Below are 21,949 nucleotides of genomic sequence, written 5' to 3'. Positions count from 1 at the left end.
GCTGCCTGTGACTGTGTGTGCTGAAACCTCAGTGCTGGGGGTTGGAGACAAAGCATCTCTGGGCTCAGTGACCAGCAGGGGAGCTGAATCTGTGAGTCCTGGTTCAGTGAGAGACTCTGCCTCAAAAAATAAGGTAGGTCGTGAATGAAGAAGACGGGGACTGACATCTGACCTCAGCATGAATGTGCACACATGTATTTACCCTCCGCACCCACACCCAGGCTTTGGGATACAGTCCAATAGAGAAAGTGACCAACTAATCAGTATGCTGTAAGAATTAGGTTGGTAAAGTTAGTGCTGCTGGTTCCCAACAGTAGGACACTCAAGAGACTTGGTCATCTCTTCTTCCCCATCTCCATTTGTGTGGGAAACGCTAGGAGCACGGGTGCCGCTGCTGCCTGCCCATGTTTGTATCACCCCCCCCCCCCCGGAGTGTTTCCTGCTGTGAGTTTGTCTCTTGCTTTCAGTACCAGTCCTTGTCTGCTCTGAACTGCTCGGGCTTGTTAGTTGAGTCCATCATTCATCATATGCTTGCTTGATCACCCCCTACAGCCCACAGATTTTCTTAGCTGGCTCCCTTGACAATAGCCCATTGCCAGAATCCTTAATTTCTTGTATCTCTTCTACCACTTCATGCAATATTCAATGTACTGGAAACCACTTTGCACAAATTTCTATCAAGCTTTCCCAGCCTAGGTGTCCTTGTCTCTTCCTTGCCCCTGTCAAAGTTTAAAGGACTTACCTGATGTCAGTGCCTCGGACATCCAGCAGTGTTGCAGCTGTCTGTGTTACTGCTGGCTCTGCAACAGATGTGGATGGAGAAACTCCTGCCGTGTAATGCTGACTTCCAGATGGTGGGCATGGGGGAGAAGAAGGTGTGACAACAGGAGGGGAAGCCTCAGGAAGAGGGTGACAGGAGGTAGCAGACAGGTAGTGGGCAGAGGAACTAAATGATGGGTGGTGGAGGGAGGGAGTTCCAAGGAAGGGAGGGAGTTGGTATATGCCTTGTAATAGAAACTGATACAACATTTATAATTAGCAAAATATATATCTCTATATTTACTTGAAACACAGAGCATTCTTAATATGTTTAACAGTCCGATTTATCCCCACATAAATACGTAATATATTAGTTTTAATAGCTTGTCACTAAAATCCACTGCTGTTATATGGGTCCAGAAGACCTATAATTACAGGTTATGATGTGGATAGTCATGAATTTGAGCTCTTAAATTAAGGAAATTAAATTGATACTCAATTCGCTCTGTTTATTTTCTTTTGACCTTTAACTACTGGTTCAGACTGTAATGTGCAGGAGATACTTGGTAGTTTGGTATTAGTGAAGCTATGTGCAAGTCAAGTTTTTGGATAACCTTTTCATGTTCAGGAAATGTAAATAACTGTAACTCAAATGTATAGTTCTCAGTGATTTTTCAGAAAAGTCAATTAGTTGATCCTTTTAAATTACAAAGTATCTAAGGACTCATTGTTTGCATGTGCATCAAGTATGCTATTTATGTAATCAAATGCCAACACCTGACATCATCTCATTGTTGTAAAGCTCTTAATTTACAAAACTTTTCAATATTGATACAAGTTTTTATTACGATATATTAATTATATACAATAATGGGTTTCATCAGGATGCTTTCATGCATGCATATAATGTTTTGCTCATATTCATCCTCCCATCCCCATTATATATAATCTATTCCACTGGCCTTTTGTTTGTTTGCTTTTTGAATGTATGAACCAATGAGTTTAATTAGGCTTATTTGATTTTGTTTGTTTGGGATTTTATTTTGTTTTATGCTCATTGGTGTTTTGCCTGCATGCATCTTTGTGTGAGGGTGTCAGAAATCCAGGCACTAGAGTGACAGACAGACATGAACTTCTATGTGCGTGTTGGGAATTGAACCCAGGTCCTCTGGAAGAACAGCCATCTCTCTCTCTCTCTCTCTCTCTCTCTCTCTCTCTCTCTCTCTCTCTCTCTCTCTCTCTCTCTCTCTCTCTCTCTCATAGGCTTATTTGTATGACAAAGTTTTAGTTGTTTGTTTCAATTATAGAACAATGTACACATGTCAGAGACTGTGGTAGAATTCAAGGTCATTATTTCTTTAGCAGATAAAGTAGATATCCCATATGCTTTTTCTGGGTTAAGGTAGCATTCCTTCATTTTAAATGTGTCAGTCCAACTAAGAAGTTAACACAGAAGAGTTGGAATCACTGAAATAGCACAACCATGAATTCTAAGGACAAGGAAGCATTTTTAGTTCTGAGAAGAGTAAGACCTGATACTATGCACAGACCCCCACTGAAAAGCATCCATCCGAATTTTCGTCCATAAACCCATGGGGCATTTGGTGCCTTTTAATGAACATGCCCTTGAGGGACTTCTAGTTAAACACACAAAACCAGGCAGCTACAAACGGTGAAACAGGGTAATTAGGGACATGCAGCGGTATACAGATGCGGAGGGTGGTGAGGTGTACAGGCTGAAGTTGCTGTAGAATTACGTGCCGTGTAACTCCCTGGATACTAAGCAGCCAGGATGGCATGGGCAGTGATGGGGAGATTGGAAGCAGGTACAGAGAGCAGGTGTAAGTGTCCCTTGCACAGCAGCTGGTTGGCAGCCCTGGGCTGTGAAGGGCGACTGTTCTGTGCTGGGTGGAAACTGGAAGTCTCGGAGGGCTTCCTGGAAGACAGGAGATAGTTGCGCATCTGGTTCTTGACAGGACTGAGGAACACTGAGGATAAGTGGGGCTTGCCAACAGAGGAACTGCAGGGAAGCCCTGTGCTGATTTGGGGGAAGGGAATCTCCTCTCTGTATCTCCATCTCATCTCTTTAAATTATCTTTTCTAGTGCTTAATGTCCGTGCAGGAAAGGACCTAAGAGTTGCCTGGTTCCCCCAGACCCTCTTTGAAATATCTCCATCGCAGTCTGTTCCATGTCATATTTGCTCTCTCAGGGTTTCAACCAGCCTTTAGACTTTATCATCGTACACTGTTTCACAACAAGTTGGAGTGCAGAGAGTGAATAGGAGTGAAGGAGGCATTTCCAGTGATGAGCTGAGTTGAGTAATCAGAGAAGCAGACATATCCAGCCCACAGAGAAATTGATGTAGAGCCCAGTAGCTGTGCAGACATGGAACTATTGAAATGGCTTTTAATACTATTTTCAAATGTCATTGCTGAATTTATGTTTCTTCTTACAGATATTGATTCTATCTCAGAATATTGCCAAGCTGGAGGCCCAGGTAGAAACTGTTACAAGGGAAAAGATTTCGGCCATCAGTCAACTAGAGGGAATTCAGAACCAGCTTGCTTCTCAGGAAGAGGATGTCACAAAGGTCGGAACAGTCTTGCTTTAATAATTGCTTAAGTCCGTATTGTCTTTGAAAGATTTTTGTTCAGATGTATTATTTGTGTGTGTTATGGGGGGCACACATGCCATGATGCTACTGTGGAGTCAGAGTCGGGGTTCTCTCCACTGTGGGCCCCCTCTGTTTTCAGATACTGTCTGAGCACCCTCGTCCACCTAGAAACCGTTTTCTTAATATCCAAAGTTCCTGAAGTTCCTGGTGTTGTCAGGAAGAAGTATGGAATAGAAAAGTTTTATTATTTCAAGAATAATAAAGGTCAACTGAATGAGCCTGTCAACAAGCATTACTACCAGCCCCCTCCATGGTCTGGAAAATCCAAAGATAATTTGTACCAAATAATTGGCAAAGACAGACTTGTGAATAGAAGTTATATTACTTTAACTGTTGGATCCTTAGCAAAGCTCACCTCTCTGAGTCAGTTAGCTAGGAGTGAGTGTTTTTCTGAAGACAGTATGAGGTTGGTCTTCCCAGTAACTGTTTAAGACTTTCTGGAACAGTGCTTGATATAAGTAGTTTCTTCCTCTTATTTCTTTTTCAGATCTGCTTCTAAAACCAGTGGATTAGATTAAATTCTTAGTTAAATCTGAAATTTAGCATGAATTCTTATTTTATTGATACTTAAGTTATACATTAAAATACTGCAGCGTTTGTGCTCTGGGCCTCACTAGCGAGTGAAGTGAGAACTTTTTTTTTCACTGACTTAAGAATTTTAGTTTTGGTGCTAATGAGATGTCTCAGTGTTTAAGAGCACTGACTGCTCTTCCAGAGGACCCAGATTCAGTTCCCCAGAACTCAGATGGCAGCTCACAACGGTCTAACTCCAAGATCTGACACTCTCACACAAACATACATGCAGACAAAACACATACATAAAATAAGAATAAATGATTTTAAAAGAATGACAATTAATCTGGACTTCAAGTAAATCACTCAACTAGTAAGAAACTGAATATTGACATATGTAATATGTGGGTGAAATCATTATTTACCACTAAATTCACAGATAACTCTGTAACATGCAAACCTATATTAAGTTTTGATACATTGTATTTCATTGTTGCTTTATAATTAAATAATCAGAATTATTTTAGCTTTTACATTATACAAATACATACATCTTAACAAAAAGAGCTATTTCTCTTTTCACTTTCTAATTCTCCACTTACTTCCTAAAATACATGGTTGATGAAGAGATTTAAGAAACTCCTGTTTGCTGACATACCTTCTGTCTGTCTGGAGAATGGGGGAGGCAGTGAGGTCTGCCAGGGAATGGACATGCAGGTTTGTTTGCAGGTGCAGTTGTGGTAGTGGTTTGTGGTTCATTACAGGAGACACCTTTTTTACGAAGTGTCATGTTGTAATGAACAAGTTCTTGGCTCTGCAACTGTTCACAGGGCTTAGGCTTTGGAGAGTGACACATTAGACTAAGTGACTTTGAAGTAGTTTCCAGCCCTGAGATGATAATTGTGGCTCAGTGTAAGGCCTTGACTTACTGTAGAAGACGTTGACGTGTTGTGGATGGATATAGTAAGCAATGAGCTAACAGGACTAAGAAAGTGAGAGTTCAAATTAAAGAATAGAGTGACTTTTTAGAAGACTAGACTCGGACATTTGTTATACAGTGCGATTAGATAAATGTCATTGCCAGTCACAGCTGAGGAGCTGTTATTTTCTAGTGTTAAAGACTTGAGAGTTTGTCACTTAATTCCTAGACCTACTTAAGCCAAATGGTCTGGAATGAAGGAGACATTTTTCTTTAACCCTTCAATTTTATTTAGTATTTTCAGTTTAGATTTTTTTCTTTTTTATTTTTCTGGGAGGGCATATAGAGACAGAGATTCTCTGTATAATAGCCCTGGCTGTCCTGGTACTCACTTTGTAGAACAAAGTGGCCTTAAACTCACAGAGATTGGAGTGCTGGGATTAAAGGCATTCACTAACACACCTGGCTCAGTTTATACTTTTTTGAATGGAAGAATCAACTCTTATGAATTGAAGAGTTGTGTGTGTGTGTGTGTGTGTGTGTGTGTGTGTATAATTCTTTCTTGCCATGCTTTCTGACTTCTGGCTGCACTTCTGTTTTGCCCCAATGCCTATTGTTTCTAAAGAGGTTTTTAGTTGAGAAGAGGGGGGCATATAGATTCCATACTTTACTATATTTTAATATTTCTAAAATGATGAGACTAACTTCTGAAGCTTCTAAAACCATCGTTTTTGAAGAAATGCCATATTGAAAAATTTCAGGCAAAAATAACCATTAGATAACATGCTATAAAACTGCATCAGGACATCAGAAAGAGTTGTAATATAACTCTGCTTTCTGTGGGTTCTCTGTTGCAGCAAAGGCTCGTCATTTCTTTTTTTTAAAGATTTTATTTATTTATTATATATACATCACTCCATATATGCCTGCAGGCCAGAAGAGGACACCAGATTTCATAACAGATGGTTGTGACCCACCATGTGGTTGCTGGGAATTGAACTCAGTACCTCTAGAAGAGCAGCCGGTGTTCTTAACTTCTGAGCCATCTCTCCAGCCCCGGCTTGTCATTTCTTTACTTAGATTTTTCTGATAATTCAGTTTCTCAAATATGTTTTTCTATGTGCAGTGACTTGGGTTAGAGAAAAAAAGAAAAACAAACTGCATAATGTTTTAGAACATTTTAAAGCTGTTATATGTATTAATTACCTAATAATATGTCATAGTTACTTCATTTGAATGTATGTTTTCCTCTTATATGGAAGGCTACAGTTATAATTATAGAGCATGTTTCATGCTTAAAGCCAATATATGACTTTTATTGAAAGTTATTCTATAGTGTTTAAGTCATATTGTGTACCTATGACAATAAGATTGGTGCTATCTGTAATGTTTACTGTAAATTCTGGTAATATACATCTAAATATCAATAATATAGTTTATTAGCAAAGAAAAATTCATATAATTTTCCTTAAAAGCTTAACTGATTAAATCTTTAAAGAAATAATTATATAGCCTGGGGTAGTGGCACGTGCCTTTAATCCGAGCATTCAGGAGGCAGAGGCAGGCAGATCTATGAGAGTTCAAGGCCAGCCTGGTCTACATAGCAAGTCCTAGGACAGCCAGGACTACACAGAGAAATCCTGTCTCAAAACAAAGAAAAGAAAACAAACAAAAGAAATATTTTATAATATAGAATGTTTGACCATATGTGTGAATAATAACATACTTCAACTGATTTAATTACTTATTTTAGTATAATTTTAGATAATATTTAAAATTTTCTGTGTTAGCCGGGTGGTGGTGGTGCACGCCTTTAATCCCAGCACTCGGGAGGCAGAGGCAGGCTGATCTCTGTGAATTCGAGGCTGGGCTGGACCGACAGCTTCCAAAACAATACAGAGAAACCCTGTCTCATAAAACCAAAAAAATTTCTGTGTTTTTATTTATTTTGTTTTTGTTTTTGTTTTGCTTTGTAATAGATCTGGCTGTACTAGAACTTGCTTTTTAAGATCAGGCTGGCCTTGAACTCACAGAGATCCACATGCCTCTGCCTCCCAAGTGCTGGGATTAAAGGTATGCACTACCATGTCTGACCATTTGAAACTATTTCATATGAAATAATCCTGAAAATATGCATTTCATTATTTTGTTTTTGATTGAGAGAAGGGTGTGTGTGTGTGTGTGCGTGCATTCATGCATACATGAGAGAGAGTGAGAGAGGAATGTGTGTCTGCATGTGTGTATCCGTGCATGCATGCATGAGTGTGTGTGTGTGTGTGTGTGTGCGTGCGTGTGTGTGTGTGTGTGTGTGTGTTCACTCATGTCCACACTGTAATATGGCACTTGAAGTCAGAAAACAACTCCAAGGAAAGGAATCGGTTCTCTGCTTCCACGCGGGACCTTGGGATTGAACTCAGGTAATCAAGCTTGGTGGCAAGTGTCATTACCTGATGGTACATCTCACTGGCTTAACATTTCATTGTTGTAATCTGGAATATTAAACTCAGTAATTCCTTGAATTGCCTTCCAATCTTATAATGCATTCAATGATCTTAGAAAAGTCTTGTTGTACTTCATCTGTGTGTCCTCTAGGGGGCACCAAAAGATCTAATTGTCGGCCTTGCTCTGTCATTCCAGAGGCTATTGATCTGTTTTTACACTCTAACAGGTGTGTGGAGAAATGCGCTTTCAGTTGAATAAAACGAAAATGGAGAAGGAGGAGGCGGAAAAGGAGCACAGAGAATACAAAGCAAAATCTCAAAAGGATCTTGAAATTAAAGATCAGGTAAGGAAAGACACAAGCACAGCTATTAAGCTATTAGTAAGATGTTTTCTGAAGTTGATGGGGTCTTACCCACAGGCTGTCTGTCTTGTATTGTTTCTCACTAATGTAAGGGCCCACTTTATACTATTAAAAGAATTTCATTTATAGTTGCCTGACATGAAGTGGTGAGAATACAACTGCTTGCATATGAAATTCCAATTTGACAGTTCATAAATATACATTTGGATATGTATCTATTACTTAGAAAAGTTGAAAATGTTCTAATGCACAGTTTGAACCTAAAATATACGTACATAAAGTTCTTGAAAGATGCCAACTTGCATCCAATTTTAAGTGAAAAACTTTAAAATTTGTAAGATGAGATGAGTTGATATGTAAATATGTCAATCAAATTGATTGTTGGCAGAATGGAACCAGTTTTAACTAGATAGCCATGAATACGTTTGCTCAGGAAGCCTAAATACAGTGAAATTAGAAATGTTAGGGAAAATGCTACTTGCTTCAGTTTCAATTTGAACAGATGTTTTATGTTAGAACTCTGCTGAGAGTGTATAGATACTCCAGTTTTAATTGACTCTCGGGAAGGCTTGTAAAGAGAAAGTTATGGCAGATTGACTCTTGATGTTCTATTTTTATGTTACATTATAGGCCATTGAAGGTTTGCATTCCTTATAGCCAAGAAAAGCAGATTGTGTATTCTATTAAAATAATAAGACTGAGGTATCAGTATCAATAATTTAGAGATAGCCTTACAATTTAGAAGTTGTTCTAGATAATTTTACAACATACTTCTGATCAAGGCTTTCTATCATATTTTCAACATATTTTCCCTTTCAACCCATCAGCTGCTGATGACTAATGAAATAAAGGCAATTGGGGAAAGTATTAAATAAGAAAGTGCTAGTGAAGTTTTGTGCAAAAAAAAAAATTGAAATCATGGCTGAAACCCTTGGTACTAATTTGCAACCCAGACAAGCAGAGTGACAGTAGTTTTTATACCACCTTGTGCAGACTTTATGATGTGTTCTATGTCTTTGAAGATCTTAGTTTTAAAGTGCACAGACTTCAATTCCTCCAGCGGGGGGCGTACCTGATAGAGAAATGGAAAGTTCTTCCATCTGAAAGCCTGGGACGCCTAAATCAATGGAGCACTTTCCTCTTTCTCAAGCCCTACAGGTTCTTAGAGCTATGTCGGCACATCCTATAACATTAAATATCTTTTGAGTTGTTATACAGAATTATAGAAGTATAATATTTGCAACTAATAGAACACAGAAGCAGAAAGTTTCAGAATGATTTGAAATTACGTTACCACGTTTTAGTGATTAAAAAAATCATACACTAAGAAGAGGAGGATATAACTTGGAGATGGGTAGCCTAGTTCAAACCCATTTCTGGTGTCTGTTTTTTAGCACACTGTCTTCTTTTTAATGTGCAAAGGCTAAAGCTGCAAGGAATGATATCCTTTGTCACTGTTCCCTGATGTCTGAAATCCAAGTTTCCCTGATGATCCTAGTGATGTCGCATAGGTGGAGATGCGCCTTTTGCGAGGGCACAGTGGTTAGGAGTAAACCTGCGAAGGGTCCAGAGATGTTTTCTTGCTACAGATTTTCCTGAGGCAGGCTGTGAGGAGATCTTGTAGGTACTCTTTGCAACAGTTTCAGAAAGTTGTAGTTTCTCATTCCCCGGATGGTTTGGAACAGCAGAGCAGCAATTGTTCTTTGGTCTCTCAGCCATGACCTGACCTTCTGTCTGTAAGAACGAAGAGCTATTTAGCTTGGCCACCATCTGCACCCAGGAGAGAAATTTACATGTAGCTTGGAAAAGCTGGCCATGGCGAGCATTTCTCTGCAGTACCTACAATGATATAAAGCATATTTAGTTTTAAAGCCTTATATATCATACAGTCATCAGAACCAGACGCCTGTCTCTTGGTTTGCAAACAGGTGCTCCCCATAATGTAGTCATTTTATTCATATTTTAGCTAATCTGGCCACTTGATGGGTTTTGAAAGTAGGTGGGAAACTGTGAGATCGGAATGCAGTGAGAACAAGAGCCTCTTTGATGTATACAAAGCAGGGCAAATGGTTGACCACCAAAATGATTTTCCTCGTGACCTGAGCCTTGACTCTGGCATAATTAGAAAGAAAGGTTAGAGGAGGAACAATGGCCGTCTCTTCCGCCCACTTTCTTCTTTTCTCTTTATATTGTGTTGGGACCCATGGGTGAATTATCCTTCCCATCAACTCCTTTGTGTCGCTCCAGCTCAGAGAACTGCTGTCGGTCTCCGGGGACGCTTCTGCACAAGGAAAACAAAAGGCATTTGGTGTGGAGATTGCAAGTTTTTGGGGGGGTAAATATCAGGTACACACACACACACACACGCCCTATTGTGAGAATTTAAAAACATGAAAGGAGGGGACTGTTATAAACAACCCATGCGCTTCTAGTACTTGCATTCAATCCTCTTCCACCCAGTTCAGTTTTTACCTTCATTGTCATATTTTTCCATCATATTTTCAAATCCCCTTTCTCACTGTCTTTCTCTACCTCTCCTCCTTTTGCAGAAATATTTAAAACAGGTATCAAACATTATATTTATTATTTTACCTACAAATACTTGAAAACTTCATGTTATTATATTATCACACTGAATAATGCAGCAATTAATAGCAAATGACATCCAAGCAATGGCCACATTTCTTCTTCTCAAAAATGGTTTGCAGTTGGTTTATTCCAAAATGCAAGGCAGAAGTGTCTTTGCCTATTCAAATACTAAGGTGCTATCATTAAAAGGAGGTGAAAGGAACACTTAATAACAAAGTTGAATTTTTTTACTATTAAATTTCCCATGGAAGGTTTTTCTTGTGCTCTGTACTCCGAAAACATCTGGTTGTTCTCAGAGCTACGCCTTCATCCTCTGCCACACATTGGAGCACGTGGCCACCATGCGATTTTCATCGAGTTCAAGCAGTGGGACCAGAGACTCTAAAATGCAAACTGTCATTTCAGAGCCCAACATTTAAGATTCAGGAATTGTCAGGAGACCTGGAATTGCCGGGTTAGCTGATTTGAAATGAGGAGTACATCTTGGGAATTGTCTTTGTCAACTTTGAATTTGATAGTTGAGTCTCAAAAGTTGTGTTTTAGCTCCTAGCCTTTATCAGGGACAGTGCAAGTAAAAGTACAGGACTTTTTGTTTAGAAAAGAGAAGCATGATGTTAAAAATACTACAATAGGAAACTTTTATTTATTCTTCAGGCTCTTGTACTCCTCTGCTTCCTGCTCCCCATCATGGCATTTTAAATTTGTCATTTAATTTGGAACTGTATATAGCGCAAGGATTAGCATAGTGGGTGTAGCTCCTCATAGGTTCCCTATAACCGAGGGGACATGTGTGATCCATCAGCTTCTAAGTTTTCTTTGTTTATATGCGTGTGTGTGTGTGCGTGCGTGCATGCGTGCATGCGTGCGCGCGTTCGTGTGTATACATATTCATGTGAAAGCCAGAGTACAACCTTAGATGTAGTCTTTGGGAATGCCATCAGCCTCCTTCGAGACACAGTTTCTCTTTGGTCTGAAGTTCACCAGTTATGTTAGATTGGCTCTCCAACAAGCTCTTGGGTTCATCCTGTCTCCATTTCACTAGTAGTAGTTTACAAATGCCCCCGTCTTCCTCTAAGTCCTGTATAGAACTCCGGTTGAAAGAGTGAGTCAGGTCTCAGAATGGAGGTAAAACTGTTGCCCAGTCACCCCAACTTGACTCTAGCCACTGTTGCTGGAGTAGGGGTGGAGAGATGATCTAAAGAAACCAGAACAGTTGAGGAAGTTGTTTATTGGTGATCTGAGCTTTGAAACTACAGATGATAGCTTAAGAGAACATTTTGAGAAATGAAGCACTTTTTTGGACTGTATAGTGATATGAGACTCTGAACAAACCATTCAGTTGGCTTTGGTTTTATGACTTGTTCTTGTGTTGAAGACAACGGTTGGTGAAGCAGTTGTATACTGGACTACTCAAGGTTGATGGGCATGTGGTAGAATTAGAGATGGGTCTGTGAAGCTTGGTGCCCATTTAACAAAGAAGTTTGTGTTGATTGTATTAAAGAAAATACAGAAGAATACAATCTGAGAGACTACTTTGGAAAGTATAGGAGATTGAAACCATCCAAGTTCTGGAAGTCAAGTAGGGTGGGAAGAAAGAGGATTTGCTTTTGTAAATTTTAATGATCATGACACAGTTGATAAAACTTTTGTTCAGAAAGTCCAACTGCTAACGGGTGTAGTTGTGAATTGAAAGGGGCCGTTTCCAAACATGAGATGCAGTCCACTGATCACAGAGAGGTCAGGAGGTCAATCTGACAACTTTGTGGTGCTTGAGAAGGGGTAGGGATAATTTTGGTTTTTGTAGAACCTTTGGTGGAAGAGGAGGCTGTGGTGGCAGAGGTAGTCATGGAGGTTGAAACAATGCATTTAGAGGGATGGCAGCAACCATGGTAGTGGTCTAGGTTATGGTAATAGAGGAGACTGTGGTGATGGTGGCCAGGGTACGGAAACCAGGGTAGTGGATGCAGTAGCAGAGGAGGAGGATATAGTGGTTATTATGATTGAGGAGGAAATCTTGGTAGAGGTAACTGTGGTGGTGGGAAGTACATGGTTTTGAAAATTATGGATTCATGATGGGGGCAGTGTTGGTGGAGGATACTCAGGCAGTCCCTCGGGTGATGGCTGTGAATCTGGTGGTAGAAGTGGTGGATCTGGCAGCCAAAGGTTTAGCCAACAGCAGAAAGGTACTATAGTTCTCAGAGGAAGAACAGGGAGTTATCAGGGAAGCAGCAGGCTACTCTAAGGCAGTCATCCCAAATGCATTAGAGGAACTGTAAAGTTCAGCCACAGAAGGAACGTACTCCATAGACAGAAACGTCGCTGCAGCTTAAACAGGGAAGCCTTCTTGTTCAGGACTGTCATAGTACAGTTCGCTAAATGCACAGCTGTTTATTAAAGCAGTGTAGTGTCAATTATATGTGCATTCCTGAGGTCTTTTATCTGTTATAGCTTTGTCTTTTTTTTTTCCTTGTTACATCAAGCATATTTATTGCCTTGCAAATTTCTGTAGTGGTACCAAGAGTGAAAAAAAAATAAGGAATTTTAAACTTCAAAACAGAATAAATGTTCACCACGCCTCTCATTTTTCTGGGTTCTGGGTATCAAATTGAGGTCCCCATCGTGTGTAGCAAGTGCTTTTCTCACTGACCCATCTCCCCTAATCATCTTAGGTTTTCTCTTCAGGCACTGTGCCCTATTGGGTAATGTGGGCGTCAGTCTCCTTTATCCTAAAGGGGTCAGGTAGGTGTCCCACAAGAGACTGTAGCCTCCACCCTGGGATTACTGTATTTGCTCCTGATCCAGGAGCAAAAGACTTTACACTCCTATGTGCGGTCCTGAAACATGCATGTGTATATGCCAGAGTTCACATCTAGGTTCCTGCTAGCAGGAAAAGCATCTACAGACCACAAGCTTCCTGCACTTACAGGACCCATTACACTGTGGGCAAACTACGAATCCCCAAATAAAAGTCATTATTTCACAACATTGATTGTGGGGCCATAAGTTGCAAGTGCCAAACCCTGTTTTATTTTTGGTTTTGTGAGACAAGGTCTCACCGTGAAGTCCAAGATAGCCTGAAACTTGCTAAGTTATGAAGTCCAGGCTGTTCTCAACTTAGGGTCTTACCTAGATGCAAGGACTCCTTAAACAGTGCTGTGAGACTGCATTGAGAACATGCCATGAACTGCCACATTTCTGCAGAGTAGGGGTTTGCAGTGATGGTGCTGGTCATGTGTCCATGCGATGTCCGTACTCCCTGTATCGGTTAGCAACTTAGACTCCTACTAGGTCTGCTCACTGCTGTTTTTACAAGCGATCGATATTTTATGAAAACATGGGAACATATGTGTTGCTTCTGCTCCCTCCCTGGTACAAGAGCAGAGTTGGCTGGGGCTCAGTGTTAAGATCCTGTGCAGAGGACCTGTGCTAATTTTCCAGCACCCATGTGGCAGCTCACCACTTCCTGTCGCTCCAGCTCCAGGGTGTCCCCCTGCCTCTGCTGGAACCTACATACGCATGGTTAAAAATGTAAAAATAAGTCTTGCTGGAAAAAAGCAGAGCTGAGAAGGTGTGGCAAAGACCTTCTAGCCCACCAAGTCAAAATACTATCATTATCAGCTAACCCTTGTAGGAAGAGTCTGCTAGCCCTACTCTGGGGTTGGCGAGTTCTTCTGCAGTACTGGGATGTCTTACTGGAGAGCATCAGCCTTGGATTATAACTTGATTGGGAATATTTTACAGAAAAGTGCATATGCCGTATCTCTGTTCTCTCAATCATCTAACAGCATTACCAGGCTGAGTACATGACTGTTTGTGTCCATGTTTTATTAGTGACACATGGCTTAATAATGGCACGTGGCTTGGAGGAAAGTAAAAAGACAGCATTATTATTTCTTTACGGTTTAATTAATAGGTTAGTGTACCCTTTATTTCTCAGAAATAAGAAAGCGGATGTAGCTTTTCTTAGCCCTACTTTATGTGGTAGAACTTTGGAGAGATACTTACCACCAAGTAGGAAACATTTAATGTTGCAAGTACCTTCGTGAAGTAATCAAGCAAATACTTAAGAGTATAGTCACATACACAAAATAAAAACATCAGAAAAGTTTGCTTGGAAAAAATAGTGAGGGAGAAAGCTTTAAAAGTTGCTTAGCTCTGTACCAGTCTGCGTGAGCAGGTTAGAATGACACAATGCCAGGGGTGTGGGAACACAGGAGTTACTCTTTAAAATCAGCTCACTAAATGTTTGGAGGGAATCTGCCTGCTTGGTGCAGCTTTGCAGAGACCAAGGAAGCTCTGCAGCTCCTAAAAGTCACACCCAGTTAAGACCGAGAAATACACAGAATAAAGCAAGGTCTGAGGATCTTCAGGGTTGGGACTGATTGTTTTTGAGCATCTATCTAATCTCAATGTGTAGTGTGGAAGTCAGCCCCACGGCAGCAGCTGACAGACGATTGGAATAGACTCTTACAGACCATGGAACGAGCTTCCCCGAAATAGGTTTTTTTAATATAGTAACAGTGTAATGTACCTCAAGACCTAGATTATTGGCCTCTGGAGTCCACTGTCTAATTCTGGGCACATCCCAGCAACAGGCCATGGTAGCTGTTGGAAGTGAGTAGCAGCAGTGTTAGTCTTTTCTACTTGTAACTTTAGCACCTACAGATTAGAGTAAATCTCGTGCAGCTCTGATCTCTCTGAAGCTATGCACTATCTTCAGCAGCCCGAGATAATGGGTGACGTCTGAGAGATAGACTTCAGAGGCTTAGTCAGCTACCACCTGCCATCGCACTTCTCCTTCTGCAGAGCCTGGGAGGGGGCCACATGGGCATGGCTTTGGCGCACTCAGTCACGCGGGCTTGGTGATGACAGTGCTTCTTGTCTGTCTTCACGCTCTTCCAGTGCTGTAGTCTTGTACATTGCCGTCCCTTCCCCTCTACCATACAACAGTTCCTGGGGGCATGGCTTAGCCAGACCAGCTTACTAGACACTAGGGGGAATTTGCTGCAAGCCCAGATCCTGCCCTTGGGGAGTTTATATTCTAACCGAGGAGTCAGTACACATTTGAACATGCATGCCGTAAGAATCCTTGCAAAGCAGCATATCGACAAGTGCAAATTAATGTAGTGTGAACTTCACGCTGGCTGCAGCCCACGAGGGAGAATCTGGTTCCACGTGTGCGATGTAATAAAGCTTCCCTAAGTATGCCCTCAAGCGTTGTTCAGCATACTTAGAGAAATTTGTGTTCCTATCACAGCCTAACTGAGATTTCTGAGAAAATTCTTCAACCTAGCGTCTGTCTAATAAAGCACCGTCTTTTGTTCTTGTCCTGGGTGATGGCTCCAGTGGAAACGAGAATTCCCTGGATTTCGCAGATAATTTAATGTATCTCCACTTAATAAAGATCTCAAGTTACTAGGCTTATTTTTCTAAAGCACTGTGCTAGATAAGCTTTTCATTTAAGTCAGCATTATGTTGATAAAAATCACAAAATTCACCATAAACGAGCAAACCTGTGCTTTTGCTTTGTTTACACAGAGAGGCAACTCAAAGTCAGTGTGGGCATAGTGGGTCAAGGCCCTCTGGGCCTGCAGTGCTCAGCCATGTGCTGATGCTTTCCTGGTTGTTTTGGGTGACAGGATATGTATACCCGAGACTAAAACAGAAACTTACATTTATATTCACGTGGTTGGGTTTTGCTTGTAATTTAATTGTCCAGAAAAGCTGATCATTCCGTTTATCATTTAATTCTTTAAAAAGAGCTATGTTAAATAAAAACAGTATTGGTGTGAATTGAAAGTACTGCTCTAAGGCTAAGAGATAAAACCATAAAAACCAAACAAAACCTGACCATTGAGAAGTAATTCACCTTATGAAGTGTTTGTTAATAAACATTTTCTTTTGGATGGGGATTTAAAGCTGTGAACTGAATTCTGTATACTTATTTTAACTTTAAATGTTGACTCACCAGGCTAGCCTGCTGGGCCTTCGCAGTGTCTACATACCTGCCAAGCCTGCAAGTCTGGTTGCTATCAGGTGGCAGCAGTTATTTGAATGTGTCCCTGCAGGCCAGCAAGCTGACAGGCATTAGACATAGGACAGCTAAACCATGCTTTAATGGCTCAGAAATATTAGCACCAATATCCAGCATGAGTGTTACTAATGAATACCTGTGTATACATTTAAAACATTATTTATTGTACAAACAGAGGCACATTGATGTAGCTTTATCATACAATGGAGCAAATTGGTTTTTTTTTGTTGTTGATTTACCTTCTGCTTTTAATTCATATACTGCTATGATAGTGTGTGTTGTAAGCACAACCAAGGTGTAATCTTGTTTTCTCTCTTTTCAGTTAACATATCTTAAGCATTTTTTTTGTGTGTCACTTCTTACTTTTTACTCTAATCTCCTTTATATGGCCATTTCCATGAATTTTTAAAGAAGATGATAGGCTAGATCTTGAAGAAAACAAAACCTTGACAGATTTAGAACCCCATTGCCTTAGACTTCACTTGCTGCCCTAATCCAACCGGCATATGTTTGGTGTGTTGTGTTGGCCTCTAATGAGTCTGTGTCAGAAGGGAGAAGGTAAGGTAGCTATGCAAAAACACTTCTATGTCAGTAACAGCAAATGACAAAAGGACCTGGGGATTGGAAGAGAAGATGATGGCATCCTTGCAAGGTGGTCAGGATGCTGCCCAGCACAGATGGGAGACAAAGGCATCTGGCTAGAAGGCCCAACATGGCAGCTTGAACAAAGAGTGAGAAAGGAGACACAGTCAAAGAAAATGTCTCCTGGCTCCTAGCATTGTTTAGTGTGTCCTCAGCACTGTCTTACAACTGTCTACCCACCACAGCTGATCTCTTACACTGATGCCCTGTAGTCAAGCTCTGCTGGAGTGTTACATTGTCGAAGTGGGTGTTTGTAGTATTTGAATTTCTTTTGTATGATTTTCTGACATACCATATTTTAAAATGATAACTGGGAAGGAACCTAGGGCCTCATACAAGCTAGACAAGGGCTCTACTAGTGAACTATATCAACCAGCCTCTCCCCTTCTCAGAGACTGATTTTCACAGTGTCACTTGGGCTGTCATTGAACTCCTAGGCTTAGTGATCCTTCTACCTTGACCTCCAGAGTAACAGGCTGCAGGCATCTTCTACCATGTCTACCAGAAAATTTGAGATTTCCAACATTCCAATTAGTTTCCTAGGAATTAATAATTTAGCTATCATGATACATGGAGAATTACCAGTGACTTATGATGATGAAGAATGAAACACACATTGTGTAGGGTTTACCTGTGTACCATGAATTCAAAGAGAACTTTTATTTGTATGGTGCTGGTCTTTGAAGCCAGAGCTCATGAATGTTACCATACCACTGAGCCACATGGTTGCCTCAAAACTCCTGACTTTGGCAAGGGGCAAACATCCCGGTGATGCAGGGATGTTCTTTTCCATGTGACTTGAGAAGCTTAGATAAGTAAACCAAAATTTTCTCTCTAGTTCCAAATTTCTATATTTATAGAACATATTCTCTCTCCCTTTTAATTCTCAATTACATATTAATAAATAGAAGCTGTATGGAGTCTCAGTATCAGCCCACATTTTCTAGTTATTCACTCTCATAAAAGTGGCACTTGTATTGAGATTATAAGGAAGAAATTTTATTCTAAAAATTTTAGATCAGATTCTCTTTATCATGATAAAGGAAACAAATGCCTAGCCTTTTCAACAGTTGAATTTAATTCTCACTGAGGATTAGACCCCATCATTAATAGAGACTACTACTAAACACCAGCGTGCTGTAAAGGTGGAACTTGGAGATCTGGAAAGCTTCCACAAAACAGGAAGTTCAATGTCCTTGGCCAGAGTTTCCTATGGGTTTGCTTATGATAAAGGGGTTGGATCTGGGCACTTCTATTTGAGAAGCATGGTGTTTACCGCTGGTGATCTTCTCGTCTTTGCTGGCACCTTCAAAATGTATTCCCAGGATGAAGTATGGCTGTTTTAGAAGCAGGTGACCTAGAATATAGCATGTTAAGTATGTTTTTAATGATCAAAATGATCATTTTTCAGGTCCTCAGAATATTTCCCTAGCCTTCAAAGGGTTCATTGAAATTTAGGGCTATCAAAGATATATAGTGATTCAAGCCATTAAGGGTTTATAGGGTAAGAGTCAGAAATGTTTCATCATAAAAGGGACACTCCACTAGGTCAGTCAGCTCTCCTTGACTATAAGGAACATCTGGAACAGTCATTAAGTTGGCTTACAATTTTTGAGACTTCGGTCTACTACTCGTTGGCCTTCTTGTGTAGGTTTGTATGGAGACCATGCGTTGTGGTAGGAGTGTGTGACAGAGCAGAACAACCCACCTTGTGTGGGGAAGGAGAAGCCACCGAGTTCTCATGGCATGACAGGGTCATGGCCCTGTGACCTGAAGATCTCCTACTGGGCCCTCACCTCTTTAGAGACCTTTCAGTTGATGCTAGGCTGGGGACTATGTGGTGCTTTGGCATCATAACAGTGACACACTAATGACTAGATCCATATCTTATTTATATCTACAGTTGAAAGTCTGTGTGGTTATGTCTTCCAGTATGTCTCGGTAATCTGTAACCAAGAAGTGAGACTTAACGAATGTTTTTCCCCCTTGGGCGAGCCCTGAGATTAAAGTGTCAAATACTGAAATTAACACTCCTTAGACTTAACCTCAACAGCCAAGAGAACAAACAGCATAGTGGAAAAGAGAAAAAAAATGGGAAAGAAGATGTTGGAAGAAAGCCTTCAATGGTGTTACATCAAGGATTGTGCTTCCCACATCCTCTGACTCAGAGGGGCACTTGATCAAAATCCATCAGTATAGAGGTGTCATTTCAGAGGGAAACCACAGTAGTGGTTTTTTGTTTGTTTTTAGGCAGCGTTTCTCTGTGTAGCCCTGGCTATCCCAGAACTCTGTCAGACATGTGTCAGATGTGGGGTTAGTGAATATCTTTTCCCAATCTGTGGGCTGCCAAAAAAAACCAAACTTTTATTATGAGTGTCCCTTACTTCAGTGACCATGTGAACAAAAATCTCAAATAATGAAGAGCAGTGACTAGAGGAATTCCTAAAGTTCAGAAGAGAATGACTTACTTAGCTCATCCTCATTTTAGAGATGACTGAACTGCAAGTATTTGCCGCATGTCTATGTATTTATTAATGTAATAGTTATTATGAAGTACATGTCACAAACAAGTAGGCCAAGAGAGCTCCATGAGAAATAGAACATCTTTACTACTCTTACAGTTGTTTTTGTTTTGTTTTGCCTTGTACTGTTTTGAGACAGATCCTTGCTGTATAGCCCAGGCTGGCCTAGAACTCTATGATCATTCCTTTCAGCTTCCTAAAAGCTGGGATTATAGGTATAGGCTGCATTCTTGGCTATATCTTATACTGGAAATATGTGAAGAATGCTTAAAATTTAATGCTAAAAGGTCAGGCTGACTTGAACCTGGAGAAAAGATTTGTATACAATTTTGTTTTAGAGGAAATAACAAAATGGTAAAAGGTATTATGGAAAGGCAATCATCACTGTCACAAGAATGTAAACCAAACTAACATGAGATACTATATCATGTCTGATAAGGATAGCTACAATTTATAAGACAGTAATGGACTGGTGGGGTGACTCAGTGGTCAGGGACACTTGCCAACGTGAGCCTGAGGATCTGAGTTAATGCCCGGAACCCATGGTGGAAGGAAAAATGTGTTCTCTAAAATGTGTGCACCTACATGCAAATGTACACATCATACAATAATTAAATGAGATGATAGTAGCATGTTAACAAGGATGTGCAGAAATCAGAGCCCTCATATTTTGTTGGAGGTTTGTAGAGTGGTTCAGCTGCTTTGGAGACCAGTCTGGCAGCTGCTTGAAATGTTCAACATAGAATTCTCATATGACTCCTAGGATGTGCCCAAGAGAAGTAAAAACATGACCTATATACCAACTTGCCCCTGAATGTTCATAATCACATTTTCCCAGCACTCTAATCTGGCAACAACTAAGTATCTATCCATGACAAATGGATGCATGAAATATGTATGCCTGTCTACCTGCGGGGGTGTTTAAAAAAATGAAATACTGGGTCAGTCATGGTGGCATACACCATTATAATTGCACTCAGGATGCAGAGGTCGGCAGATCTCTGATTTCAAAGCCAACCTGGTCTAGATAGCAAATTATATAAGCCAGCCGGGGCTACATAGTAAGATCCAGTCTCAGAAAAATATTTACATCCTGGATTAACCTTGAAGATATTATGTTAAGTGAAAGAAGCCAGTCTTGAGAAATAACATGTTGTATAATCCCATTTATATGCAGCATCCAGATGGTAAAACATATAGACACGGATTGTAATGATTGCTCGAGACCAAAGGCAAAAAGAGTGACTGATAATGTGTATCATTTTACCACAGATGCCATAGGTTAGCCTAGTGTAGAGGGAAAATAAGTGGGTGGCAAAAACCAGCCCACAAAAGATTCTAGGCAAAGGGTACCATTTAACTATTGTCTGGGTGGCAAACGGAGGTGCAACCACATGGCAGAAGACAGAGCCCCAGAGTAGGGAGTCACCTGTGAGAACTGGCCGTGATGTACTTCAGGTTAGGCTCCATATTACTTTCTTCTTTCTGTAATGCTCTGTACTCAGCTGTAACTATCTGCTGGTTGGAAGGATGCATAGGTGACAACATAAATGAACTAAAGAGTGACCTTTAAATAATCACCCATAGTTCTTGCTATGCCACATAAAAATTTAAAGAACTTTTATGTAATTATATTTGCTTTAAGTGTTTGGTATTTTGATCTGCTCATTTTCACATGTGTATAAGGTAAGCTCTTCTGTGTTGCTTTGTTTTGTTTGAGACAAAATCTTTCTCTACTCAGAGCCCTAGTGGCCAGTCATCAACTTTTAGACAGACGTCGTCTTTACATGCTCTTTCTTCCATCTCTCCTTTGTTTCATCAGCTTTCTTGTTCTCTAGCTTTGGTTTTTATTCAGAAGTCTCTATCCTCTCACGGTACCTTGTTTCCTTCCTTACTCGCACTCATAAAACTTGCTGTACAGGCTTGGGTATAGGCTTAGATGAATTCACATCCCCAAAGCAGGCTGCCTGATGTGAGATTCTCATTTTTCTGTGTGCTACCTAGTGAGCCTAGACAAGGTTCCTAAAGTGTCCTCAGTTTATTTCTCTATAAAATAAGAGAAAATACAACTCCTGCTCTACACAGTTGTGTAAAATTCGAGACTGTCCCTGTTGACCTGCACAGATAAATGCATGCCATATAGTTGCTCAATAAATATTAGTAATTTACTGTGTTTACTAATATTATGTCTTTGTTCAGATTGTCTGCTCTCATCTCTCTGGGTTCCAGTTTTCATTCTTTTCTAGAGTCATGGTGTTAAGGGAAGGCGATGGGACTTGGCCAGTGCATGGAATGGGTTGTCATCCATTAGTCTAACTTTCAGAACTAGTTCCCATTTTGATTGTATGTATGCCATACATTTCATTGTGAGCTATTGAAGAAAATTACAATTAAGTTCCATAATGGCACAGATCTGCTTCCTTAGAATTGGGCAGTCAATTGTATTTGCCCCTTTCTCAGAAAATTGTTCATTTTTGTTTGGACCTTGGCTTT

The 21,949-nt window shown here is 40.4% G+C and overlaps 1 protein-coding gene across 9 annotated transcripts in view; it reads left to right on the top strand.

The window, feature by feature from the left end:
• Sdccag8 (SHH signaling and ciliogenesis regulator SDCCAG8) overlaps positions 1 to 21,949 on the top strand; it is a 196,834-nt gene that overhangs the window by 52,576 nt on the left and 122,309 nt on the right. For all 9 annotated transcript variants that reach the window (XR_002384506.2, XM_021231888.2, XM_040738916.1 and 6 more), the window contains 2 exons: positions 3,216 to 3,350; positions 7,535 to 7,651. Coding sequence is in view for 8 of the 9 variants with exons in the window: in XM_021231888.2 (XP_021087547.1) it covers positions 3,216 to 3,350; positions 7,535 to 7,651 (252 nt within the window). In the remaining variant the exon portion in view is untranslated. The remainder of the gene's footprint in view (positions 1 to 3,215; positions 3,351 to 7,534; positions 7,652 to 21,949) is intronic.

The sequence above is a fragment of the Mesocricetus auratus genome, unplaced genomic scaffold, assembly GCF_017639785.1.
Source record: "Mesocricetus auratus isolate SY011 unplaced genomic scaffold, BCM_Maur_2.0 Super-Scaffold_100676, whole genome shotgun sequence".
NCBI lineage: Eukaryota > Metazoa > Chordata > Mammalia > Rodentia > Cricetidae > Mesocricetus > Mesocricetus auratus.
Note: the sequence above shows the minus strand (reverse complement) of the source record. Positions and strands in the feature narration are given on the sequence as shown.